Source organism: Orbicella faveolata, unplaced genomic scaffold, assembly GCF_042242905.1.
Source record: "Orbicella faveolata isolate gen_17 unplaced genomic scaffold, um_ofav_v1 contig_25, whole genome shotgun sequence".
In the NCBI taxonomy this organism is placed as follows: domain Eukaryota; kingdom Metazoa; phylum Cnidaria; class Anthozoa; order Scleractinia; family Merulinidae; genus Orbicella; species Orbicella faveolata.
The window spans coordinates 8,382,223-8,401,841 of NW_028301553.1; the positions used below are offsets into that span (position 1 = coordinate 8,382,223).

A 19,619-nucleotide genomic window follows, 5' to 3' on the forward strand; every position below is an offset into this window, starting at 1 on the left:
CTTGACAGTACAGTGACACGTGCTAAGAGAATTTAGGTGTTGAACTTAGGTATTATTTACTTGGCATAAATTCATTCTGTTACTTTTTTACAGACAGAGATCATCGATGATGACAAAAAATTGATCAGTGCAGTGGATCTTTATTTCATTCAAGATGACGGAGGACGTTTCAGGGTAAGCACCATGGCTTCCAGGCCTCCTGGTACCTGGGTAGTCTGTTTGTCCAGGCACCGACGTGAACACGTTCTTCATGAGACCCTATGTAAGACTTGGATGCCTGGGTTTCAAGGTTGAAGCCAATATGGGGAGAGTGGGAGGGATGACAACTTTTATAAATGCTGTTCTGAGAGAAAAGCATATTTTTTGCTGGGAATCTTGACCAATTACTGAGACCTGGGAGACTTAAACAGGAGATCAGTGAATATTTCTGAGAAAGTCAGAAGAATCCTCCAAATTTTCAGGACTTCATAAACACATTGTACTGCTCAAACCACATCTATTGCACTGTGTATTTAAGTACTAGATCAGGCCAGTTAGAGCTAGTCTACATAAACTATTGCACTAGTGCAAGGTATCCTGCCCACAAATCCTTCAGTTCCAAAATAGTTGCAATGATTTTTGTTTGATTTTTTATTTATGGTTAGTATTGGAAACTAGCAGTCTGAAATGTAGATGATTGGTAACATTACCAGAGAATCAAGTGCAATTACTGCTCAAGAATCGCAGTTGTAATATGTTTCTAGTTTGCGCACAACATCAAATTATGCCACAAAAAAATTCAAGTGGCCTCTTTTGCCACCAACAAGGCTGCCACTTCTTTGTAATTTGAATCTCTAGGGATTGTCAATTCCACTGTGAAAATTTCTGAAAATTCTTTATGTTTAACAGTTATTAATATTCCAAAAAATATTCTCCAGGTGCCATTGCCTTACAAGCCTTATTTCTACATCCTTGCAAAGAAAGTAAGTAGTCTTTTGGTCAGTATACTACAATAATTGATTTACACAAAAATGTATCGGAAAGTAGAATTCATCATATTGATTGAATTGCAGTGTTTTGTTTTGAAAGCGAATAAGAAACCACATAGTAATTTTTCACTTAGACTGCTGGCAGTCTGTTTTTCCCTTGAAATTTTAGCAGGGGCTATGAAGCAAGACGATTTAGCCTGAGGGGGAATGGGACAAGACGTGGGCATGGCATGCAGGCATGAGAAGTCTTGCCTTCTTTCCTACTCAGCAACCGCCATGCCGTCCTTTTGCATTCGTGATGACAAAGACACTCATCTAAGTGACCCTTAGAGAAAAAACCTGCTGCCAGCAGACTGTTTTTCACTGTAAATTCAGGGAAAATAACTACTGATGAAATAGCACTTCATGCATGTGTATTATTATCAAATAGTGTTTCTGAGTACATGCTTACTTTTTTGAATATTTTTTAACACGCCTTGATTGATTTCTTCCCAAATATCAGGATACTGATCGTGAAGTGGCAACTTTCTTGAACAGAAAGTTTGGTGGATTGATTTCAAGTATTGAAACAGTTGCAAAAGAAGATCTGGATTTGGTAAGGCTTAAATGTTGTCTGAAAAAAATATTACTAACAGAGTGTTCCAGTCATTTTAAATTCTGCTGGTTCACTTAAGATCTGATTTACAACACAAGTGTTCAATTTTGACTTCTTGATAAATCTCACCTTTTGCCGTTTAGAACAATCACCTGGTTGGACTGAAAAGAAACTACATCAAGTTATCATTTCTAACTGTGAATGACTTGATGAAAGTCAAAAGGTAAGACTGTGGAAAAAAAAATGGAACATGTTGTATACCTTTTTGGACGCACTGCAACCTGATATTTAGCACATTGGACAGTGGATTTAGAGCTGTGGTCTTTGGCAAGATATTTGACTCTCACAGTGGATCTCTCTACCGTGAAATGTCAAAAGCAAGTACTGGTGAACTCTCACTTTTGGTGTGATGTTGATAATGATGGTGATGCTGCTGCTGCTGCTGCTGCTGCTGATGATGATGATTAGTAAATGGGTGGGACAGTTGGTCAGATGCTGAGAGCTTGGGTGAAGATCATTCTTCAAGGATCTTTGTGAATCTTGTAAATTTCCAATAAATCCCTCAAAGGCTCTTGCAAAAGATCTTTGCAAGATCCTTTTAGGTTCCTGGCAAAATCTTCCTCAATACTTAAGAATGCAATGATCTTTGCAAAGCTCTTTGCTAAGATATTTTCCAAGGCATCTGCGGTCAAGTGTTGATCACATTCTTGATTGACACTTGATTGATACTCGATCAACACCTTGGTTGACACTCATTTGATACTCGGTCGAGGGTAGGTTGAGAGTCGACTAATTTTCAACTGCTGTATATGAGTCGGTTGATCAACTGTTGATCGAGTGTTAGCTGATCGCAATGTTGATTGAGTATCGATTGAGTGTTGTTCACGGGTCAATTGAAGGTATCGATCGATACTCGACCATAGATGCCTTTAGTGTACATGATCCATGAAGTTTTCAGTGATAGACGTTGTATTATTTACAAAGCACTCGAACATGCTTTTTGTTTTGTCTCAGGGAAATCATGCCAGCAGTCCGGAAGAACAAAGAACAGGCCAAGACAAATGCAGCTTATAACATTGTAATGGGTGCTGACATGAATGAGGAAGAGATGATCGCAGCTAACAGGAGAAATACTGATCAAATGGCAAATGTCATTGATATCAGGTAACAGTAGTCATGATAATATTTGTTTTTGTTCAATGCTCATTCACCCATGGGAGGGTCGGTTATCAAGATCTTTGGCTTCAGGCTGCGATGGGCAGTTTAGGCACTTTATGGTATGTTAGATGACTAAGAGTCGTAAAAGTCCTCCATTCACCATCTTGTTTTGGTGTAAAAACATGTTCCCGTCATCATCAACCTTGCAGCAATTTGTCTGCAGTCTTTTGAAGTTTTATTAACAAAGTCAAGGAGAAGTCATATGATGCTCCCAAAACCTTTGAAAGTATGCTAACTGTAGAATCATCACTGAAAATTTACTGACAAATAAAACATGTTTTGTTTTAAAGTGTCAATGCAGTTGACTGTTGATTTAGAATTCTACATGTAGTCATGAATTAGCTACAAATACATCCATAGCCACCTCTCACTGCCGCAAACAGTTTGGGCTTAGTAGCAGGAAGTGATGAAAGGCAGGTGTATTTGCTGGCTGATCTAAAGCCCTGGCCAAACAGAGTCGCAAGTAAAAAACTCTGTTTGGCCAGGCCTTGTGTGCACTTGCGTTGACTTGCGATGACTTGCACTCACTTTGGTCGAGATCAAATTTGCAGGCAAGTCGACACAAGTTTTTCACCGTTTGGCCACCCAACCCAAGTCAATGCAAGTTGAGAGGTGTCCATTCACCTATTATTAGCCGATGAAATACACGATATTTCTGACTTGAAATGGGTTTTTATAGCGACTCGCGGGAACTTGCGGGGAAACTTGCGAGTCCATTTGGCCACCCAACGCAAGTCTGACTACACAAGTTCAACTTGTGGCTACTCGTAACTACCTGCGAGTTTGTTTGACCAGGGCTTAAAATCTAAACTTGTTGCATCAAGTCTTGCTGAAAGTTAGTTGTATACCAAAGGTGCAAATTAATTTTATTAGGGAATATGATGTACCGTACCATGTTAGAGCAGCTATTGATCTCAAGATTTTTGTGGTAAGTGAAAAACTATGGAAGAATACAAGTTAAATTTAATCCTTGAACGTTTGCTAGCCTTAAATGCAAATTCTTGCTAAATGTTGCCACAAATTTAGTTGTACTCTGTAGTTGTGAAAATGTTTTGGTTTAACAGCTGATGATTTTTTATTTCTCATTACATGTGGGCTCGACTATGCCCTGATAATGTAGGGAGAAATAAGATGTAGAGTGTTTTTGAAAGTAGAATGGAGAGGTAACTTTGATACATAAGTAACAAACTGTTTCTATTATTACAGGGTCACTGGTACAACGTGAAAGTTCGTGGTGGAATTCATGTTGACATTAGCAGGAGAGATGACCTGTTAGACAGACCAGTGAGCAAATGCTAGTTAGCTTTTCATCTTGTTCTGTTCAGTATAGTCTCACCTATGCTAATTATAATAAGTGGCTGAAGAATGCATAGTTACGTACATGTCACTTTGGTTTCTGCAGCATGAAGTGATAAAGAGTACTGTGGATCATATTTCTCTCAGCCAGAGTCTAATGCACTAGATACTAACCTCCGTACCTTTACTGTGCATGTATCTCTTCAGGAACCTGTTGTACTAGCATTTGACATAGAGACCACAAAACTGCCGCTCAAATTCCCTGACTCAAGCACAGACTCCATTATGATGATTTCTTACATGATTGATGGTCAGGTACGGGACATCTTTACTGAACAAACTTGTGAAACTGTAATATGAGTGTAATGTTATTAAACGATTTATGCGGGTGAATATATGAAAGATCATTATAAGATCAAGATCTTTTGAAAAGATTTATATCAGATGTATTGAAGGGTGGAATTATGTGTACTAAAGGCATCTGTGGTCGAGTGTGGATCGATACCCTCAATTGACCTGCGATAGAAACTTGATCGACATCTAGATCGACACTCAATCGGCATCTCAACTGATACTCGGTTGACACTAGATTGACGCTCGATCAACATTTGGTTGACTTCTGGTTGATAGTGTTGACCACCTCATATGCATTGATCAACACTCAATGGTGTGTCTGTGAAAATTAGTTGTCTCTTGACTGACTGTCGACCGAGATGTTGATCGGGTGTTGATTGCCGGTTGATCAAGCATCAATTGAGGGTCGATCAAGGTTTCAATAAACACTTGATCGTGGACACCTTTAGTACACATGATTTGAAAGGTGTTGGTCATTTTCACTTTTGTGCACTGTGGATGTCAGTTCCTGTTGCCCTTCTTGGGCCTTCAATTTGGGCTGGGGGAAGTGGAAGAAGAAGTTCTTTGAAAAATTTTGTGTCATACTGTATAAACCTGGTTTTCACTACTGATGCAAGTTCAAGCATATGTGCGAGCACAGGTGTCAATACCAACACTGAAAATTGTGAATGATTTTAATTTGTGAATCAATCTCAAAAGACATTACTTTACAGCAACTCTATATTTTGCTTTGCTTTGCTTTATTCTTGTTGTAATGGTCCTTTTATTCCTTATAGGGCTATTTGATCATTAACAGAGAGATAGTTTCCGAAGACATCGCTGATTTTGAATACACACCAAAACCTGAGTATGAAGGACAGTTTACAGTCATAAATGAACCAGATGAGGTAAATTGCTCTTGATGGCTGGAAGATATTGTAAGATATTTGAGGTTTAATTTTTCATTGTTTACACATGTATGTGTTCAGTGGTTTCAGTGTAAGTCAATTCATTTCTGTTCAGGTGCTGTGTACAATTTTAATTATTTTAAAGCCGTATTTAATATTTCTTTTTCTTTTTGCAGTCAAGCCTTATACAGCGTTTCTTTGAGCATGTTCTAGAAGTCAAACCAAATATCTTTGTAACTTACAATGGAGATTCTTTTGATTGGTAAGAATTTGTTATATCATTCATAATTTTATGAAAATATGTATTATAGAAGGAGAACTAATCTACTCAAATCTACCCCATAAAGTTAAATCTTATTACAAAACTAAAACCTTTTTTATGGTTGATTGAGTCACAGTTATCACAAAGTTTTGAAGAATGCGGCTTTATTGTTGAAGTACACTGTAGGTAGTTGATTTTGCTATCTCTGTAAAAAATCAGACAAATACCCTGGCAAAGTAGCTGCCAAGATTGTGAAGAAAATGACGATTTTCTAAGTCATTGATTGTTGGCTTCTTTTGGACAACCCTGCTTCAGTGCTGAGAAGCCCAACTGCAAACTAAAGGCTTGTTTATGTATCTTAGTATCCAGCGTAACATAAAAATGTCTACTATTAGGAGGCTTACCAGTTGACTATTGAAATAGCAAGGTGGAGAAGTTGAATTGCAAGCTACTCAAAACAAATCCAGTCAGACCAGCTCTCTAATCTATTTTGCTGCTCTCTATGGTGTTTCAGTCAGTTGCAGCTTTACTGCCACATGACTGAGCTTCTCAATCGTCCTTTCTGTATTGCCTTCTCCTTAGGCCATTTGTTGAGGCCCGTGCAGCTCACCATGGTATCAGCATGTATGAGGAAATTGGTAAGTAACAAATTATAAAAACAAGCAAAAATTTTAGAGACTGAGGCAATCTAGAAAGAAAATAAAATGATGCATTTATGGAGTCAGTTTTGGATACAACCACTTCTTAGTTATCCCTGTTAGTGGGAATAAATCTGATCATGTGTACAAAAGGCATCCAGGGTTGAGTGTCAGTTGATACCCTCAATCGACCCGCAATGGATTGACACTCGATTGACATCTTGGTTGACATCTTGACTGACACTCCATTGACACTTGATCAGTTGGTTGATAGTCTGTCAAGTGTTGACCGACTCATGTGCATCCATCGAAAATTACAGTCAACTGTCAACCCACTGTTGACAGAAATGTTGATCGAGTGTCTATCAATTGTCAACCAAGGTGTCTATGGAGTGTCGACGGAGTATAGATTGAGTGTCAATCAAGGGTATTGATCAAGGTTATCAATCGACACTTGACTGCGGATGCCTTTAGTACACTTGATCCCAGAAATCTACAGAAATTGGGTTTATTTCACCACTGGACCATTACTGAGTGTGTAAATTACCCAAGAATGAGGTCTTGCCTCATTTCCTCTTCCCTTTCCCTACGATTAAGTCCAAAGTAATGTCTGTAGATAATTTTAATAGTGGTTAAGCTTTAGACTACTTGGTACAATGGCTGTCATTTCTTAAAGAATGTGGACACATTTGTCATTGTAGGTCTTGTATTTTCAGTTTTGCTATACCTTGACAAACCCAGAATATTATGACCTAGGGGTAAGGGGGAACTTCCACATATAAAGGACGGGGGTGCTCGCCGTACCTTTTAGGGGTTAAAAACGCGGTTTTGGTACCTCATAGGGTGTGTATCCTCAGCGAGAGCTTGTCAGGTACCTTTCAGGGTATTAAGCCGAAAAAAATATGACAGGAGGATATTTGACAATCAACTGATAGCTAATTTTGTCTCATTTACAATTGTCTTTATCTCTAGTAAAAATTATGAAAGTGTCAGTTAATGCGTTGTTCCAGACTTGGCACCTCTTTGGGCTGAAAACATTCTTAAGCCACGTCCACAAAACAGAATCTTGGTACCTCTTAGGGCTTCTTTTAAAAATGTCTAACAAGCACCCCTGTCCTTTGATATGGGAGTCCCCCCCGCCCCCCGCGATTACTACAGCGGCTCTTGTTGTGAATTTTTAAATCAAACCATTTTGTGAATTATATTCTAGGCTTTGTAGTTGATGCACAGGGAGAGTACAAGAGCAGGCCATCAATCCACATGGATGCTTTCAGGTTTGATTTTTTTGGATCATTTGTTGATCAGCATCTAACCTTTCCATATCACACCTATACATTGTCAGGCAGACAGGTGTCAAGAAGAAAGACTTTAATCACTTTGAAGATATTATCATTAATTACAGATGTTGAACCACCTACATGTCTGTAATGTTTGGATCATGTGTACTAAAGGCATCTGCAGTTGTGTGTCGATCGATACTCAATTGATACTCGATTGACATCCCAACTGATATGCGGTAGACACTCGATCAAGACTCAATCAGCATCTCAATAGATGCTTGATCAACAGTTGGTCGATAGCTGGCCAAGTGTCAACTGACTCGTATGGATCAATTGATAATGATTAGTCAACTCTTGACCAACTGTTGGGTCAATGGGGTGTTGATCAAGTGTTGATCAACTGTTGATTGACGGTATCGATCAAAGGTATCAATTGACACTCGACCGCGGATGCCTTGAGTACACATGATCCTAATGTTTTTTCCTGAGATATTTAATTAATCATTTGAATTTTGTTTCCTTTATCTGTAGATGGGTCAAAAGAGATAGTTACCTTCCTGTTGGCAGTCAAAACCTGAAAGCTACTACTAAAGTAAGGAAACTAAGAAATTCATCTTTAAAATAATTAATGTGACTTAATGTAATTAGACAAAGTTAACCTTGAGATAATGCTGGTCAGGGGTCATTCCTTTTAGCATGGCTCAGGGGTAACCTCTGAGTGCTTAACAGGGGGATCTTGTGATCTTGCTTGCTCGCAACTGCCTTTGTGAAGGGTTGTTTGCTCTAGCCTGCAGATTTAACAGATCTCTTTCTTCCCATTCCACCCTCCCATTGGTAAGTTTCCCACTGCTGATTTTAGGTTCCCATGGATACCTCCTTCCCCATGCCAGAACTGTTGCCTGGTTCCACCAACCTGTGAGGCACCAGCTCCCAAGATCATCTATTGATGACACGTTTAACTATATGTATTCCAGTTGTTATTTTAGACCACTGATACTTGGTATTTGATTTGCATCTGTTCTTTGCCAGGCCAAGCTAAGGTATGATCCCATTGAACTGGATCCCGAGGACATGTGTCGCATGGCTAGTGAACAACCCCAGGTAAGAACAGATATGGCTTATAAAGGAGCTATATTGAGCATAACACATCTCAAAAAATTTTCTCAATTTTTTCATGTTTTACCACTTGTAATCTGTCCTCATCTTCCTCAGCCTCGACCTCAACCATTCTTGTTTAGTTTTCATTTAATTTCAAAGTTGTTATTTTTTTACCTTAGCAAAGTTTTGTTTTGAGGTTGCCATCACTTTGAAAGTAATTTTGTACATCAGAAAACTGACTCGAAAAATTGTGACACATCTCCTTTAAAATTTATTTGCCCTTCATGGTTATGTCTGAAAAGCTACAGGTCGCCATTGAAGTGACTGAGATAAAGCACATAACCATCATGTCATTATATGTAACCTTCTTGGTATTAGCCCTTTCTCCCTAATTTCCTACACCATTTGTCATTTAGAAAATATGGTGGCTTACAATCCTTCAAATATCTAAAATATGTGTCACATGACTGAATATGCCCCAGCTAAAACTGGGGAATATCCTATTGACATTCCCCAATTTTCGAAACTGTGCATGTTGCAAAAAATATTTGAAGCATAATAAACACAATAGCCTCTTTTTTGCATGAAAATATGCTTGGATATTTGTCCTTGGACAGTAGCTGTTCCTCAAAGCTCACTCAGTTTGTTTGCTTGTCTGAATTAATAATGGCCACGGACAAATATTTGAGTATATTTTTGCGGTAAATGGAGACTATTGTTTATATATCAAGATAACATTTAATTACCACTGATTTTTTTTCACTTACCAGGAACTGGCTAATTACTCAGTATCTGATGCTGTTGCCACTTACTACCTTTACATGAAGTATGTCCACCCATTCATCTTTGCACTGTGCACCATTATTCCAATGGAACCAGATGAGGTGAGTTTTAAGAAATTAAATCACTATAATAATTGAGTAAATCAATGCTCACTGCATACTAGTCAGATTATGTGCACTAAAGGCGTCTGCGGTCGAGTGTCGATTGATACCCTCGATTGATACTAGATTGATACTTGATTGACACTCAATCAACACCTCCATTGACGCTCAATCAACACCTCCATTGACACTCAATCAACCCCTCTGTCAATAGTCAGTCAAGAGTCAACTCATTTTCACAGACATGTCATTGATTATTGATCGATACATATGAGTTGGTTGACATTCAGCAGACTACTGACTGACTGTTGATTGTGTGTCAATCAGGTGTCGATCAAGATGTTGATTGAGTGTCGACCAAGTGTCAATCAAGATGTCCATTGATATGTTGATCAAGTTTGAGATCTTGCCTTAAGATGAGGTCATCCTGACTGAAGTCAGAGTTTCTTTCTTTTCTCTTTTTTGACTTGAATTAGTACTTGCAGCCCTGACAAAGAAGCAAATATCTGCACTTGCTGGTTGTAGTTGATGTGATGTAAATCAAGTAAAATTAAGGGATGGGGGACTACAAATTGCAAAAAGACTTACTGCCATTCTTACAAATTGCAAAAAGACTTACTTCTTGTTGATTTCAAGTCAACTGTACTAACTTTGTTGGTGTTGAACAGGGTTGCCATGGTCAGGGAAAAGTCAGGGAAAATTAGATTTTATTCAAGGTCAGGGAAAAGTCAGGGAGTTTTTTTGTCAGCTCAGGGAGTTTCTAAATCCCTGTTCAAAGTCAGTGAAAAGTCAGGGAATTTTATCTTAAGGTTGCCACAAATTATTTTATTAGATGTTTTTATATAGACAACGCAATTTTGTTTAAGAAAATTATCCGAGCCATCCTTATTTTTGTTGATTCATGGCCAGAATAGTCATCCTGCAGGGTCAGTGAAGATTGATTTACAGTCAGTGAAAGGTTAGGGATTTTTTTGGTTCTGGTGGGTGGCAACCCTGTGTAATAAAAGTTTGTCTAGTCTTCTTGCATCATGATCAGTGTGAATTGTATTTAATATAGGTTCTTAGAAAAGGATCAGGAACTTTGTGTGAAGCTCTTCTAATGGTACAAGCCTTCCATGCAAACATCATCTATCCCAACAAACAGGAACAGGTCGGTTATGTCTTCTGAGTAACACTTAACATAAACCTAAGGCTGTTTACCAAATGGACACCTCCTATAGACAGAAAGCCCCCATGGGCAGACATATCCTTTAGGGAGACACTTCCCATCGGTGGACACTTAGTCATGGTCCCAGCTGCACAAGACCTTACATTTTTAACCTCCAATAATTGGGCAGCTCCCCTAAGTGGTGTTACATGAGGACAACGTCTCTTTAAAAACTCCTATTGTGAACTGTGAGTTTTCCAAAAACAAATGTTTCTTCCAAGAATAACATTTTGCTTTTGCAACCCTGTCCTATCATCTCAAACTGGTTTTTAAATAATTCATTTGTAGGTGTTTAACAAGCTGACTAATGATGGCCATGTTCTGGACTCTGAGACATATGTTGGAGGTCATGTGGAAGCTCTGGAGTCTGGTGTCTTCAGAAGTGACATCCCTTGTAGATTCCGACTGGTAAGTGTGATGCTCGGAACTACAAGTGAAATAGAGCACCATAACCAATGTCTGGTACATGTATAGAGCATGGTAAGGGTTTGTAAGTAAGAGAAGCTGGACCATTGCTTCCGTGTGTTGGAAGTACTTTACATTTTGCTTTGATTTTGCATTACAACATTAATATTCGACCATGTCTTTTTTGTCTTACTCTGGTGATAAGCTACTAAATTATCACAAGAAAATTTACACATGTCGGGAAGATATTCTCAGAAAGAAAAAAATTCACATCTTTTCTGGAAATTACCTGTGAGATTTTCTGTCGATCTATTGTAGATCATACACTTGAAATAAGTGAAGAAATACCGCAACATTACATTGTACATGCTGCACAGGCAAGACAAGGTTGAGCTTGTGCTAGTCACCTGTGGCCAACTTAATCTGATCTGCAATTATGTACATTTAATCAGCCTGACACTGAAATCTGTCTTTCCTCTTTATGAAGGTTCCAGATGCTTTTCAGAAACTGATTGATAATGTGGAAAATACTATGCGACATGCAATTGTTGAGGAAGAACATATTCCAATGGAGACTGTTACAAATTTTGATGAGGTTAGCCATGTGTTAACTTAAACACTGAATTTGTGAACTAATTAATCAAATTATGAAGCAGTAACTATGACCTTTGACCTCCTTGTTCCTGAAACAGTTACCATGCATCATCAGGACTGTCATTAAGGTCTGTAACTTGTAACACCTGTTACTGCTGAGTATGCTTGATGGACCCTTGATGCTAAGGGTGAACTGGCCTGTTGTTGATGCACTTCACCCACAAACTAACAAGGTTACTACAGGTGTGAAGATCAAGACAACTGGTGACTCAAGACTTAACATCAGCCTTGCACCTCTGACATGCAGGGCAGCTATAGTTCTTTTGTTGTGTTATGTGTGACTTATCTCTGGCCATTTCCATGCATTACACAGTTGTGATTCACCAGAATTGTGCTTCTGTATTGAAAAGTCATGGTCATATCATGTGATTGGAACTGAGAACAGCGTGAAACTGGAACTGAATATTACAGTCCTTTAGGGGCTAAGCTTTTTAAGACAGGGACAATACATCAGTGTATTTTTGATGACTGGGTAGGGGTTATCAAAGCCCAAAGGGTAGGGTCCCAGGTAGATTTTATATCTTGTAATCAAATCTCAGTTTCAGACTTTTTTATCTAAAACTTTTTATTTAATTAATGCCTTGATAGGTTTGTGCTGAGATTAAAGACAAGCTGGGAAGTTTACGTGACACACCAGCAAGACTTGAGAACCCATTGATCTATCATCTTGATGTTGGTGCCATGTACCCAAACATCATTCTTACCAACAGACTTCAGGTAACAGATACACATGCCAACACCTGTTTCCATGCATTGATGAACATAAGTACTCGGCTGTTGGAAAACACCTTTGAGAAAGTCACAACTTTGACCAACCAAATTTGCATGAACAATTCAATCTTAAAGAGGTCCAGAGGGAAGCTGGAATGCCTGATTTATGAGATGCTGCTAATCAAAGAAACAAGACCAAACTTGAACACACAAGCGAACTCTATGCAGGCAAAAGTGTTTAATTAGCTGACATTGTTCTTGACATTTTTCTTGACTCTTTAACACCTAAACTAGTATATATCTGAACAGAACAGCTCAAATCTGCATTTGATGATGGCAACGAGGTGACACCGAAACGTCATGTTCACGGTGTATATTTTTCTTTTAAAATGTTTTTTGCATATCTACATTAAATTAAGGCATTGTTAAACAACATTTGTCTTACTGTGACAGCCGGTGGTTCCTTAAAACATTGGCTATATGCATTTAAAAATCATGCCAGTCTTGCCTTATTATTTTATATAATGACATGTTACAATGTTTTTTAGCCCTCTGCTATGGTGGATGAGGCAACCTGCGCTGCATGTGACTTTAACAAGCCAGGAGCAAGATGTCAGAGAGTCATGAACTGGACATGGAGAGGAGACTATAGTATGTACATAAAATTAATTGCTCCAATTTAATTTGTATAGGTATGGTATGAATGCAAGTGCAATTAGAGATTTACATTATGAGTGATATTTGAATTCTCTCAAAATTACATGAGGCTTTTAGGTGAGTGCAATTTGAAAGAATTTCTAAATATGACAAGTAGTGTAAATCCTTAATTGCTCGAGCTTTTATGCAATTACTCATTTATTATATGACTGAGAAAATTGTGGATGCCTGCATGCTAATTTGCACTGCAGTGCAAATTAAGAATTATCTATAAAAATTAATAGACTGCTGTCAGCCAATCACGATGGAGTAATTTTCTCAGTAATATAATAATCCTCCTAATTTCTTTTACAGTCCATCTGTTGCCTCTCCATTCCTGTTTGATTACTGTTTTTTCTTTCCATTCATTCAGTTGTAATAGTTGTAATTTCCTTGCACATTTTTCCTAGTTTTTAACATCCTGCCACCCACCGTTTTTTGTGTTGTTGTGTCACTTTAATTTATTGATTCAGAGATTCTTTTGATTGATGCATTTCTTCTTTGATGCAGTGACCATTTGTGCATTTTTATTTGATCACTCTGGTTGTTTCTGTTTGTCCATCCATTTGTTCGCTTTTTTGTGTGCTAATTAATTTTCTCAGTATCACTCTTGCTTCCTTTTTCATCTCACTTCTCTGAATTTCTGTCTTGTATCCTTGCTCCCTTTTACTTTAATGTCTTCCTTCATTTTTGTTTTACCTACTGTATCTTCCTACCAATAGTATTCTTGATTATACCTTTTTAAAGTTTTTAAGTCAAGTTTTCCCTTGTCTTACTCAATTCTCACCTTCCTTGTATTTATTTCTTCTCCAGTGCCAGCAAGCCGTAATGAATACCAAACCATCAAACAACAACTAGAAGTAGAAAAAATTCCTGGTGATAATCCTGGGGATCCTCCTCGATCATTTCACTCTCTTTCTCTTGCTGATCAAGCTCAAATGGAGAAAAAGAGATTACAAGGTGTGTTTTACAATAGTGTAGTAAACTTTAAGTTTATCTTTGTTCCAATACAGAGAATTGAAGGAGCTTGATAATGATTTTGGGGTTTCATTAATTTTTCAGCGGGAGGGCAACTGGTTTTCACAGGAGGGCAAAAGTATTATAACTGAACTTCTTTGTAAGAAAAACTTTCCGCTAGATGGTCAAACCAGCTGGGCAAAATTGTCCTCTCAGCAGGTCAATTTGCCCTATATGCGGCTCTTAATGAAACCCCTGATTATGATTGCTATGCACATTTATTATATGGTCAACTCTGTGAGAGGGGAGATGACCCAAATCCTGTCCTGTGATTGGATACCAGAGATTGCTGGGTGGGGTGTCTTGGTCATTCAGGATTGTCCATTGTGTTCTGCGAGAAAAATAGGTCTCATATATGCCCAAAATAAAAACAAAATAAATTAACAGTTTTGTTTTGTCAAGTAGAAATATTTTTACCTTCATGTTTGGAGGACTATTTCTATTTTCAAGAAATGAAATAACATTTATTAATGCTTACCTTTTGCCTGTGCATTTTCCAAGAATGGATCATGGAGATGCATCAATTTATCAGCAGATTAAAAAGAGCCATTATAAATAATTATAATACTTTATTCAATTACATAAAGCAGTGTTATTTTGAGGATGACCATCTTGGCCTTCGTTGTCCCAACATGTTCTTTGTTTATTAACAGATTACTGCCGCAAGGCTTACAAGAAAGTCCGTGTGAGCAAAGAAGAAACTCGTAGCACCATGATTTGTCAGCGGGAGAATTCATTTTATGTTGACACTGTGCGAGCTTTCCGTGATCGCCGTTATGAATTCAAAGGATTGCTTAAGGTACCCTTCTCCTTTGAGTCTGCAATTGTGATATTACCTGTTGATTTGGTTTGACTGGACACCCTGAAATGTAAGAATATTTGGACCAGTTTAGATATTGTTGTTAACTTTAATGAAGTTGTCAAGACTGCCATGTATTTTATTTGAAGGTTTGGAAACGTAAACTTGGAGCAGCCATGCAGAGTGGTGGTGTTGAAGAAATAAAAAGGTAATCAAAGCAATTCACAAATTATTATGTTAACATAACATTCAGTACAAAATTTTTACCATTTCTTCCCAGTGTTGTTCATAAATACATTTGACAACATTGGTTTGCTCACAGGCAACCAAAGCATGCTTTCAGTGTACTGTGAAAGTTGGTATGGATTTGAAAGTTGGTCACATTATTTTGAAATCAAATGCCAGAACCATGCACACTCTTGTGGTACACAGTTAGAACCTTTAGGTTATCCATAGTCTGTCCACTTACCTGGTGTACTGTACATTAGCATTGAGCCTGTGTATTTTCATGTAACTCTTGTTGCTCTCTTTTTCAGTTGTAAAAGCAAAGAGATTTTGTACGATTCCCTTCAACTGGCTCACAAGTGTATCTTGAACTCATTCTATGGATATGTTATGAGAAAGGGGTAAGAGCAAATAAGATTGTATTAGGTGTTAGTTTTTTTATTATTAATTGACCAAAAAACACTACTCTGTGTTATCGTGTCACCTAAAGATGAGCACATCCACAACTTGTCCGCAGGCACTTGACAGGACTGTCATAAAATTTTGAGTCACCTGTTGCCTCGATCCTCACACTCGTAACATTAACTTGTTACAATGTGGCTGAATTGTATCAACTTGAACAGGCAAGTTCACTGGTAGTATCAAAGGTCCATCAAGCATACTCAGTCATAATGAGTGTTATGTGTTATGGCTCTGCTTATTAATAATAGTAAGTTTACATGACTGGAAGAGTTATTAGAATTTCAGCCCTTCTATTTTCATGAATGATTGTTGTGCATGGGACTGATCACCTGTGTTCTGTCTACAGTGCAAGGTGGTATTCCATGGAGATGGCTGGTATTGTTTGCCACACTGGAGCAAACATTATCAGACAAGCCAGGGAAATTGTGGAGCAGATTGGGTGAGTTGATTTGTCAAACCTTTGTTGGTAGATGACCAGCTGCCATGTATTTCCTAATTTTGTTTTGCTGACTTTTTGGAAGGGCAAGTTATCATTTAATAACACAAAGCTAGAAGCAATATATCGAAAACTGTGTCAATCTCAAAACAATGAGGCGACAAATTTTCCAGGAAATACACAGGCTTTTTCAATCAATCAATGCCAGCCAACCTGTCAATGAAGAGCTTGAAAACCCACTTTGGTTGTGTGTGGCTGGCTAAGTGCGGCTCCTTAACTGTATGCATTGAACCTTCTTAGGCTTTCCTCTGAATAAAATGACCAGCTTTTAGCCGCAAAAGTTCCTCCCTAGACCTGGCCACCAATTGTCAGGTATCAGGCAGAAAAGTCTTGCACCATTTTTACGTTTTCATAAATCTAGTCATATGTGAGCAGCTGATGTTCACATGTACAAGTTTACAGTATGCACTGATTCAATTCTGGTGAACTTCTTGGGTTTTAGACGCCCTCTGGAATTGGACACAGATGGAATTTGGTGTGTTCTTCCTGCAAGTTTCCCTGAAAACTTCCAGGTAATGATATCATGCTTACTCTTTACTTACCTTTGAAAACGTATTGCACCTTTGGTTTGCAAGAAAAGGAGGATGAAGTTTCATTTGTGTGATGTCTGAGGCTGTGCTGTCTTTATTAGAGACAATGCTAATTCCTTTAGAGTAGGTTTCTTTGTCTGTCTGTCTATCTGTCTGTAATACCTTTTTATCATCATTTCTGCTCAACATCTTAATTCAAGTTACTTTCATTTTTTGATATATAGCATCTACATGAATATTGGCATAATTTGCATTTCAAAATATGCACTAACAAAAGTTTTGTTTGTAGATCACAACAAATAATCCTAAGAAGAGTAAAGTGGCAATATCGTATCCTGGAGCCATGTTGAACATCATGGTCAAGGTACTTATCAATATTAGCTATTTGTCTTCACCCCTCCCCACCCCCAACACAGTGGATATTGATCCATCCATCCTAAGCTGGTGAGGGTGGATTTGAAATATGAATAACGGCTTTCACAGTTCAGATAATTTGTCACTGCAGTTAGTCAGCCATATTACTGGCCAGTGTTCAGATCATGTCTAATAAAGGCATCTGCAGTCGAGTGTCATTTGATACCCTCAATCGACCCTTGATCAACACGTGATCAACATCTCAATCAACACTTGCTGGACATCTCGATTGACACTCAGGTCGACACTTGGTAAACATCTCAATCGACACCAGATTGATACTCGATCGACAGTCAGTTGATAGTCAGCTGAGTGTGTATCAATTGACACTCAATGGTGTGTCTGCAAAAATTAGTCGACTCTCGACTGACTGTTGAACAAGATGTCTGTTGAGGTGTTGATCAAGTGTCAACTGAGGCATCTGTCGTGTTTTGATAAAGTATTGATCAAGGGTATCGATCAAAGGTATCGACCAACACTCGATTGTGGATGGTTCCAGGTCCTAATGACTTTTGGCTTGAACTGAAGATGTTGCAAGTTTCATCCCTGCCACGCATCATCTGTGTATTTTCCTCTTGGCTGGAGACTAAACTCACATATATAGTACCTTTACATCTTGGAAAGTAATGTTTGCAGTAAATTGTTATGGAAAACTGGTCAACAAATATTCTGAAGAGGGAGGGGGGGTCACCTGTAGTTAGCATCCTTTCCAGAGATTGAGTATTTATTCCCACGAAAAGTGAAAATCCCAGCATTGCAGTGTAGCACCCTTATCTCAAGCTCTGATCATAGCTGTTTGAGAGCTCAGATCTCTTACCAGGTTGTCTTGAAAATGTCGTCCACTTCATCAGTGAAATCTAGTGAAGCAAAATTTGTTGTGACCTTGTTCTTTGATTTCAGAACCATTACACCAATGATCAGTATCATGAACTGACAGATGCAGATAATCTGACTTATGAAATTAGACATGAGAACTCCATCTTTTTTGAGGTGAATTGTCTTCATGCATGTATTGTTAATTAAGTGAATAAAAATATAAAACATCTTCAGTTGCTGATTTAGTTAAAATTCAGAATTTTTTAAGGGTTAGGACATATTACAATATTTTTTTTGATTTCTGTAGCTGGTAGGGTATTTTAACAGTGGCCACAGTGGTACGCCCCAACAATAGCAAATTTTAACACAAGAAAAGAATTAATTTTTCAGAGGAAAGAAATTCATTGTTTGGGAACACCAACAGAACATAGCTGCTGTGATGTCAAGTAAAAACACTCAATTCTTATCAATGATCATCAGGGATTTGTTTTATTGGCGTGAATTTTCAGAATGTCTATTATTGGATTGTCCACCGGTTTATTCTAGTTGTCTAGTATTTCTGATAATTTCAGTGGCTAATCTGATATGAGTTTGATTCATTGCCAGGTTGATGGGCCCTACAAGGCAATGATCCTTCCAGCCTCCAAAGAAGAAGGAAAGAAACTAAAGAAAAGGTAGTAACCAGTAGAATAATGATTGGCAGTATCAATATTTTTTTGAACAATGAAGAATACATGTACCCTCCTAATGCTGTCTGCAAAATGGCTTTGAAGAAGAAATGTAGTTTTTCCTGATGCACTTGCAGGAGAAGCAAGCAGCTTAAATTTCTGAAGGAGGGCTGATGACAGTGCATACACACTGTGTTGGCAGAGACTCAAATGTACATTCCATCAGGTCATTTAACTCTTATGCTCATGGTCATTTCCTACATTAGTTTTGAATCGCAGTTGCCATTCAAAGCCACTACAAGGCTCCTGAGTTAGATTGTTATAAATTTTGATGCAAGCTAAGATATACTTAAGAACTCTGCAAGTATCATTTAAACCATCTAACAAACTACATGGAAAAAATGATGATAAGTATAAGAACAGCAACACAAACTAATTGGGAAAAATGTTTTAAGTTCTTCCACAAGTATGCTCTGCCTGCCGGCAGTCATTGTTTGTTAGAGAAATGCCAACATGGGGGTAAATCTACTCGATCGTGACCTAATACTACTAATTCATGAAACACAGAAAACGCCTGCACTGCAGGCAAGGTGGAGATATGAGATAATGACTTATTATACGGCTAGCTCCGGGAGCAGGTAAGGTGAATCAAATCCTGTGCTGTGATTGGCTACCTGAGTGGGCAAGATGGCACTATCTTGCCCGCTCAGGACTACCCGCCGTGTCCTGCAAGAAAAAGTTTCCCAAAAGCCATATAATAAATCCTTTATTGACCAAGCTTGTTCAGTCAAGATGGCTGAATATTGTCCTCGTTCTTTTTTTGCAAGTTTATGGACCTCAACTACGTCTCGGTCCATAAACTCGCAAAAAAAGAACTTGACCAATATCCAGCCATCTGGACCTCACACTTGGTCAATAACCCATATTATTAAGCTAGTTGTAAAACAAATGGAATGCTCCCCACAGGAATTGAACAGATGACCTTGCAAAGACAGGTTAAAGCTCACAATCATGAAAACTTTGTGATTTGGCATAGCTT

General features: G+C 38.2%; 1 protein-coding gene across 2 annotated transcripts in view; it reads left to right on the plus strand.

The window, feature by feature from the left end:
• LOC110050326 (DNA polymerase epsilon catalytic subunit A-like) overlaps nucleotides 1–19,619 on the plus strand; it is a 48,224-nt gene that overhangs the window by 2,390 nt on the left and 26,215 nt on the right. For both annotated transcript variants that reach the window (XR_016208274.1, XM_089293268.1), the window contains exons 3-31: nucleotides 94–174; nucleotides 918–962; nucleotides 1,471–1,563; nucleotides 1,707–1,786; nucleotides 2,578–2,727; nucleotides 3,655–3,709; nucleotides 3,988–4,065; nucleotides 4,285–4,392; nucleotides 5,208–5,318; nucleotides 5,495–5,580; nucleotides 6,163–6,218; nucleotides 7,429–7,492; nucleotides 8,030–8,090; nucleotides 8,528–8,599; nucleotides 9,367–9,480; nucleotides 10,538–10,630; nucleotides 10,976–11,095; nucleotides 11,580–11,687; nucleotides 12,335–12,463; nucleotides 13,006–13,108; nucleotides 13,967–14,113; nucleotides 14,824–14,969; nucleotides 15,119–15,177; nucleotides 15,506–15,595; nucleotides 16,003–16,095; nucleotides 16,595–16,664; nucleotides 16,972–17,046; nucleotides 17,997–18,086; nucleotides 18,519–18,586. Coding sequence is in view for 1 of the 2 variants with exons in the window: in XM_089293268.1 (XP_089149394.1) it covers nucleotides 94–174; nucleotides 918–962; nucleotides 1,471–1,563; nucleotides 1,707–1,786; nucleotides 2,578–2,727; nucleotides 3,655–3,709; nucleotides 3,988–4,065; nucleotides 4,285–4,392; nucleotides 5,208–5,318; nucleotides 5,495–5,580; nucleotides 6,163–6,218; nucleotides 7,429–7,492; nucleotides 8,030–8,090; nucleotides 8,528–8,599; nucleotides 9,367–9,480; nucleotides 10,538–10,630; nucleotides 10,976–11,095; nucleotides 11,580–11,687; nucleotides 12,335–12,463; nucleotides 13,006–13,108; nucleotides 13,967–14,113; nucleotides 14,824–14,969; nucleotides 15,119–15,177; nucleotides 15,506–15,595; nucleotides 16,003–16,095; nucleotides 16,595–16,664; nucleotides 16,972–17,046; nucleotides 17,997–18,086; nucleotides 18,519–18,586 (2,645 nt within the window). In the remaining variant the exon portion in view is untranslated. The remainder of the gene's footprint in view (nucleotides 1–93; nucleotides 175–917; nucleotides 963–1,470; nucleotides 1,564–1,706; nucleotides 1,787–2,577; nucleotides 2,728–3,654; nucleotides 3,710–3,987; nucleotides 4,066–4,284; nucleotides 4,393–5,207; nucleotides 5,319–5,494; nucleotides 5,581–6,162; nucleotides 6,219–7,428; nucleotides 7,493–8,029; nucleotides 8,091–8,527; nucleotides 8,600–9,366; nucleotides 9,481–10,537; nucleotides 10,631–10,975; nucleotides 11,096–11,579; nucleotides 11,688–12,334; nucleotides 12,464–13,005; nucleotides 13,109–13,966; nucleotides 14,114–14,823; nucleotides 14,970–15,118; nucleotides 15,178–15,505; nucleotides 15,596–16,002; nucleotides 16,096–16,594; nucleotides 16,665–16,971; nucleotides 17,047–17,996; nucleotides 18,087–18,518; nucleotides 18,587–19,619) is intronic.